Below are 7,500 nucleotides of genomic sequence, written 5' to 3' on the forward strand. Positions count from 1 at the left end.
ATTGACTGACAAGCTTCAATATCCTGAGTAAAAAGCACTGAGTCTGTACTATTACTCCATGCAATTAATTTTAGACTATTGACAAAACCCCTCTGTCTGGGCACTGGTTATGGCTGAGTAATAACCTAATTTATGTTCCATTGTACTATGGTGTCACTCACTGAAAATAGCCGATATATAAGCTCACAACGCATTGCATCAGCAACGCTTGTAGATCGGCTATTTTAAGTGTACAACACCGTCACACGAGGAAGTAAGAATAAGGCTTTAATGTCAGGCTTTAGTTAGAGACTGCTCTTTTCTCTCATATGGACAGCTTATATGGGGGGGTTGGGGGGGCTGAGGAGCTGGATGAAAGAGCCACACTTTTACTTCAATATATTGTAGATAATGCAGAAATCAGAGAGAATGGATTTTCTGTTCAAACAAAGATCTCATAAGACCATCAAATTCAAGCTGCAATCTCCCACAGTGTTTTCCTCTGTACACACACAAACGCACACACGCACACGCACACACACACACACACACACACACACACACACACACACACACACACACACACACACACACACACACGCACACACACACACACCACCCCCACTTCAGTAAACCACATTAGCCTGAACACCTGCCCTCCCCTCCCCCATTGCACACGCACTACTACACACAAGAACAGACTCTGCTTGCTGACTTATAATGTACAATTTCACTCCTATGTGCACTGACAACATCTGTCGAAAAGACAATACATGCACGTCAGTCAAATGGCAGAACCGACTGAGTGATATCCACTGACGTCTGCTAATAAGGCCTGATATCTGGCCTCCCCACAGGAGCACTCATGAACTGTAACGGCAAATAAAAATACAACTCAATCATTCTGCTATCCTTACAAAGTGAGGGAGGGAGGACACTGCATACCCTAAAAGAATACACCTTTTACAACATCCACTTCAGTTTAAGCTCTGATCCATACTTGATAGCTGTCAGTTGAACCTAGAATATAGTGTATGGGAGAGCAGTGATCTTTTTTTTACCCTAAATGGTAACATAACATTTATGACAACCCTCCGCTGCTCGGTAGATAACTGCATCGCATGTTGACCACACAGTCGCAACATCCCCGCTTCGGTTCCGGCAAGAGACTTTTGCTCTCTCTGCTCTCGCTCAATTTCCTGTCTCTCCACACTGTCCTGTCTAATTAACCACATGAACCCTAGCATCCCTATTCTGGGCATTTGATAACAGGCCAGAATAGGCGATCTACAAGCAGATCTGCCAATTTTCCTTCGACGCAAAAGAGATTTGGAAAAACGGAGGGGGCCAAGTAAAGAACCCTGAGGGACCCCTGGTCAACAAAGTATATAGGGTTTAAAGTGATTAAAAAGCACAACAACAAAACGTCAATTCCAGGGGGCGGTGAGTTTCTGTGCCTCAGCTGACCAGCCAGACACATTGGCCCGACAACAGGCCTCAGTCGGCCAGAGGTAGATAGCACAGAGATGCGGCGATAAAGTACAGAGGAGACAAGACAACGGGAGGGAGTACAGTGTGTCCAAAGCCGGACATGAAGAGTGCACTATGGGAACAAAATCTTAGGGTTTCATTATGTCTTCCGCTCTCAATTCAATTGGAATCAATCTCACATTTCTTTTTCTTCGCACTAACCTCTCCCCTCCCCTCTTTCATTCAGGATCTTTCTGTCTTTCCTCTTGACGTTTACCTGAATGTGTTTTTGTCATTCTATAGGTGTGTGTGAGAGAGAGAGAGAGAGAGAGAGAGAGAGAGAGAGAGAGAGAGACTCACTCTCTCACCTGAAATTAAACACAAGGCCAGGTGCACTCCAATCCCACCATCTGTTTACCCCTCCCTCCCTCCCTCTCTATCTCCCTCACTCCCTGCCTCCTTCCTATCCTTTCTCTTTTCCTTCATTTTCTTGCGCTCCTTCCACAAGCACTTCTTACCCTCCCATTTATTACTAGCAGATAACAATGAAAGAAATGTAAAAGAGCCTTTAGACGACATTTCCAGAAGAGAAACGCCATATAATAAGGAATCAGGAAAGCTCTGCCTTCATGTATCTATATTCAGTGAGCTCTCTGCTCTACTTTAATTGCTTTTCATGTTATTTCTTTTGTACAGCTCTGGCCATGAGATGCCAAAGTTAATTATTCTTTGGCAGGGCAGGTGCAATTAGATGACAATTACACCACAGCTGGTAGCAAGGGCCGGGTGGTGCTTCTACCCTGGGTGTAGTATGTGCATTCACGTTATGTGCGCGAGCGTGTGTGTGTGTAGCTAATAAGATGGTTTTCATCTTTTTGGGGAGGGGGGAGGGGTGCGATGAAGGAGCACAATTGAGATTGGGAGTGGGGGTGGAGGTGAGGGGGTTTGGCTTGTTTCTCGATGCTCTTACGAGGCTTACAGAGGTAAGAGAGACCGAGAAGGAGAGGCCAGAGGGCCGCTAGGGACATGGTCGCGGGAGACGGGGGGTTTAGCCACAGGGAACCTGGATGCTGAGCTCCTCAGAGAGGTCAGGGAGGTCACACTACTGTCATGCTAATAATGGGATTTATATAGCTGGTACCCTAAACCACCCTTCCTCCCCCTCCCCCTCCCCCTCTCTGTCTCTTCCTCCAAAACAGCCTGTCTATAGTCTACAATGGCACATATTAGTCACTCGCTCCTTCGCCATCTCAGATACCGGCGGTGACGTAGTCATCGGCGGTTAAAGGCGCTTGTTAATAAAAAGAAAGAGGAAGAGAGAAGAGGATACGGAGGAGAGGAAATGTCTCATAGATAGAGGAGTCAGGGAGCGCCCTCAGTCGCCTCGTCTCTCATACAGTGTGTTTCTATAGAGACACAGCTGTCACGTCATATTTAGCTTTGCAAATGTCAATTGGCGGCGCACCTGCTGCCTGGCTATGCTAATAATGCTAGGTTTAACTTTGATTAGACTAAGAGAGAGTGGGAGGGGCGAGAGAGAGACGCAGATAGGCAGAGAGAGTACGAAAAACAATATAGAAAAGAGAGATAAGAGATAGAGGGGAGAGAGAGAGAGAGAGGAACAGAAGACAGAAGGAGAACTGTCAGTATGCCTCAAAGCGGTTTCTTCCGAACAGAGACAGATTCCAGGATGACTCAGACCTCACTGGAAGGATGTGTCTGAATGCATCACATATGAACCACATAGGAGAGCAGCCTCTGCCCTTTAATGAAGCCCCATCAGCTAAAGGGGAAGTCAGGCCTGCATGTCAAAGTCACTTACGTTCCCTGTGTCACTGCACGTCTTCATATTTGTGTGTGTGTGTGTGTGTGTGTGTGTGTGTGTGTGTGTGTGTGTGTGTGTGTGTGTACACTCGCACGTGTGTCCTGTGTCACTGTGGATCTCCATATGTGTGTTTATGAGTGTACTGTTTCACTACATGTCTCCATATTTATGTATGTGACTGAGTGTCTCCATGTGTGTGTGTGTGTGTGTGTGTGTGTGTGTGTGTGTGTGTGTGTGTGTGTGTGTGTGTGTGTGTGTGTGTGTGTGTGTGTGTGTGTGTGTGTGTGTGTGTGTGTGTGTGAGTGTGTGTGTGTGTGTGTGTGTGTGTCTCATGTAATGATGTGTCTTCATATGTGTGTCCTGTGTCACTGCGTATTCAGGAATGTACACTGTATGTGTGTGTGTACTGTGTGTGTGTCCTGTGTCACTCCATGTCTTTATATGTGTGCAGTGCAGGGATGCGTAATAATGTCACTAATCGCATTCTCTTTTTTTAGCGTTGTTTTCCATGCACGCACGCACACACACACACACACACACACACACACACACACACACGTGAGCTCTTGAGAAACGCCGGTTAAGTCAGGAAGACGACAATGACGACACTCACCCCTGGTAGCGTCTTCTGCTCGTGCAATGCATTCTGGGCCTTCAGGGCAGACTCTCGTGCGCAGTATGTCAGGAAGGCACATCCTGCAGACAGGGGGGAGAGGCAGCTAGCAGCTCAGTGTATGTGCGCTAAATGGAGGTCAGCATATTTTTACTGAACATGTCATGTTTGAAATGTCAGCTGCATATGCCATGTGTAAACAGATTATGTGAGGGACGCTTACTGCGGCTTCATGGTAAAGGCCAGTGGCCTGAAGTCCAGGAAGACTTCTGGGCTTTTATTGTCAGTTTATACAGTATGCTACGAGGATTTTTTGTATCTTATTCGTATTGGCACGGTACTTTTTTCATTTGATATTTAGTATTCATATATATTTTGTATATTAACAAAAAAATACCTATTTCATACTTCAATATACGTGAAAATAGCCAATCTACAAGCTCAAAGCATGTTGTGATGCAAAAATACCTATTTCATACTTCAATAAACGTGAAAATAGCCAATCTACAAGCTCAAAGCATGTTGTGATGCTTTGAGAGCTTGAGATCTGCTATTCTCACTATTTTTGAAAATCTCTGAACAATTTGCCTACAATGATATGAAAATATGGATACCAGGTTGAAAGTGGTTAACCACACAACAAAATCCTCTATGTTAATTTTATTTGTGTAAAGATGTACCTATTAGGGGTCCGTTACACTGGTAAAATTAATAGTGAAATAAACAAATAGCATTTTGTTAAATGGCTTTCTGGTGGATTTTTGAGGATCTACTGTATGAATCTAAGAGGTATGGGGAGTCGCCGAAAGGAATCCCTGTACATTCATTGTACTTAAAATTGCAATTATTTACACTTGCCAATTAAATCCATTAGGTTTCTCTGATTCTGAGTGCTAATACCTGGAAACGATCTCAGCAAATGATAATATCAAGCAGTTTGAGCATAGATGCATTCAGCCTCACATAACAGCAAAGGCCTTCATTAACCTTTAGGGCTCAGAGAAACATGAATATGGAAATGTATGTAGAATAGGTGTTATAAGTGTTAGTGGAGTGATTCCACTTGCTCTGTGTGCCACACAAATGATTGATAGTGTATGTTGACTCTGGGAGAGCCTTCTCCCCCCCCCCCCCCCCCCTTCCTGCTATCAGATGCGCAGCTGTAATGACATTCTCTATGCCAATATCTAACCTGGGTCACTGCACTGATCCTACAACAAAATCCTCAATATTAATTTAAAACGCTGAGGGTAAAATGGTCCATTTTTACACACACACACTTAAATGAACATTGAGGATTTCAGTGTGTAGGGCCTACTGAAACGTAGAGTTATTCCACATGGCAATAAATGATGTCAAACTAGGGGTTTAAGGCCACAGTCATCTTTTGTGCACCATATAGGCTACAACCTAAAACATCTGACTAAGTATTATGAGCAGGTTATGTCTACAGATAAGCTATAAACTTTCACAACCCTGAAACTATGAGTCTACAGATGTCAGCTGAAGACCTCGTCTCTCTCTCTCTCTCTCTCTCGTACCTTTGTGCATCCCCGTGTATTTGTCCTTTATGACCGTCAACTCATAGATCTTCCCAAACTGTTCAAATATGGGCTTGAGGTCCTTCTCCTCCAGGTTTCGGGGGATCTGCCCGATGAAGAGCTTGATTGCGTCTGCCTCCTTCATTGAGAGAGTCGTGCAGGTGAAGGGGGGAGTGACGGTGGAAGCAGTCAGGTGGATCGGACAGGATCCAAATCCTCAGGCAGAGAGAGGGCGGCAGAACAGAAGCTTTCACACTGTGGATGACAGGGCCAGTGAGACAGATGTCATTTCATGTTCATAATAACAGTATACACTGTCAAATCCAGAACTTGTATGGCATACAAATGGAAATGGGACCCATACGGGTCCATTTGTTTCCATTTGTATACACTCTCTGAGTTAAATTAACATTCAGGATTTTATTGTGTAATATCAAACCTTTTGAACAATTTTGAGACATGTAGATGATCCAAATGGAAGAGAACATTAAATGAAAATGAAAACCAGATTGACATAATTAATTGATCAGCTTCTAAACATTTAAACTGATTGTTTATAGGCCAGACTCCCGTAATAAATCTGAAAACATATTAAAAATATATATTGGATGATTCAGTAGTAGGCTATATGGCCATAAAATCGTGATCTCGCATGTGTAATGATCTCGGCATGTCACTGTTTGCGATCAATAATCATAATTCATAGTAGGGATGACATATAAGGTTTTCTCTCAATTCGGGCAGCATCTTGGTCAAATATTTAGGTTACTGTTCAACGCAATAAATAAACATTGGCTCAAGTCAAACAGAATCCTTTGTTGTGGCGCCCTTCCTTCGTGCGTTTGGGGCTGATCATAGTGAAATACATAGAGATGTGACAGCGTGTCAACACACCGACCCCCGCGGTCTCTTTGTCAAGATATAGGTTGACAAAAACAATGACCCGATTATAATTTTTCACATTTGACAAAAAAATAAATAAATAAACCTGGTTCCTCAATGACGAAATCTGTGAATATTGTAATTTCCTCTCTCGTCTTTCCTCGCTTTATTTTGAGACTAAAAACCAAAAATAATAATATATATAATATTACATATGTGTGTGTGTGAATTATATTAGTAGAACAAGTTCTAATACGACCTACCTCCTATAGCAACGCAACTAACAAATCCAGCGACGGTCCTTTATCCGGCATGAGCGTGTTTTTTGTCTTGATTTTCCTCTTGTTTTTTTTCTGCTCTTTGTTGACAGAGCCTCGTCCTCCTGCTATACGTACTGTTTACAGACACCAGCCCAATTAACTGAAATAAATAGATCTCCAAATAGAAAAAACAAATTTCGCCGGATTTTTAAAAGGGCGTTAAGTGTTATAATTTGAATTCCTCACAATAGATTACATAGAGAGTCGCTTGGCTCCCGGTTTTGCTTCTTGTCTGTCTCCCTCCCTCCCTCTCTCTGTCTGCGTGTGTGAGCGTGAGTGTGTATGTGTGTGTGTGGCTGTGTGTATGTGTGTGTGTGCGTGTGTGTGTGTGAGTGTGTGTGGGTAGCTACTCCTCCTTTGACGTCGTAAGCCGGTGTCTCCCTCCCCTGTCGATCTCAGTTCCATCCTCCTCCCTTGGGTTGTACAAGCCGTGATGTCCATAACGGCGGGGACCGTCGCTAAAAAGGACCTCAAACCAGGACCTGATGGTTTGAGGTATTTATTTATTAGGTATTTATGTTGTCACCCTTTGAGCCTGGTAGCCAGGCTCAAAGGGTGACAACATAAATACCAAATAGAAATAATAATCACGTTTGTAAAAAATACATATAGTCTATATGTCGGCCTATCTTAAATAGGCTATTTATGATACTGAATAGAGTGAATATTTATAACCACCATGTCTTACCCTAAACACGCACATAGTAACCTTAGTCAATCTCAAATTAACATATGAGCCAAGGATATATCATCTTTTAATTTTAAGTTATTCTACAGACATTAGGAAATTCAATTGTAGGCTATTATTGCTCCATGCAAAATAAAAAGGGGGGGAATAATAGAGGATAGAACTGTTTACTGTACATATTT

The 7,500-nt window shown here is 43.1% G+C and overlaps 1 protein-coding gene across 4 annotated transcripts in view; it reads right to left on the reverse strand.

The window, feature by feature from the left end:
* Positions 1-5,573, reverse strand: part of celf3a (cugbp, Elav-like family member 3a) — a gene marked incomplete at its 5' end in the record, with an annotated part of 29,084 nt that extends 23,511 nt beyond the window's left edge. For all 4 annotated transcript variants that reach the window (XM_084080903.1, XM_084080906.1, XM_084080905.1 and 1 more), the window contains 2 exons: positions 3,888-3,970; positions 5,429-5,573. In XM_084080903.1, the coding sequence (XP_083937029.1) occupies positions 3,888-3,970; positions 5,429-5,573 (228 nt within the window). The remainder of the gene's footprint in view (positions 1-3,887; positions 3,971-5,428) is intronic.
* Positions 5,574-7,500: the final 1,927 nt, after the last annotated feature.

The sequence above is a fragment of the Gymnoscopelus microlampas genome (genome assembly GCF_963454915.1).
Source record: "Gymnoscopelus microlampas genome assembly, chromosome: 15".
NCBI lineage: Eukaryota > Metazoa > Chordata > Actinopteri > Myctophiformes > Myctophidae > Gymnoscopelus > Gymnoscopelus microlampas.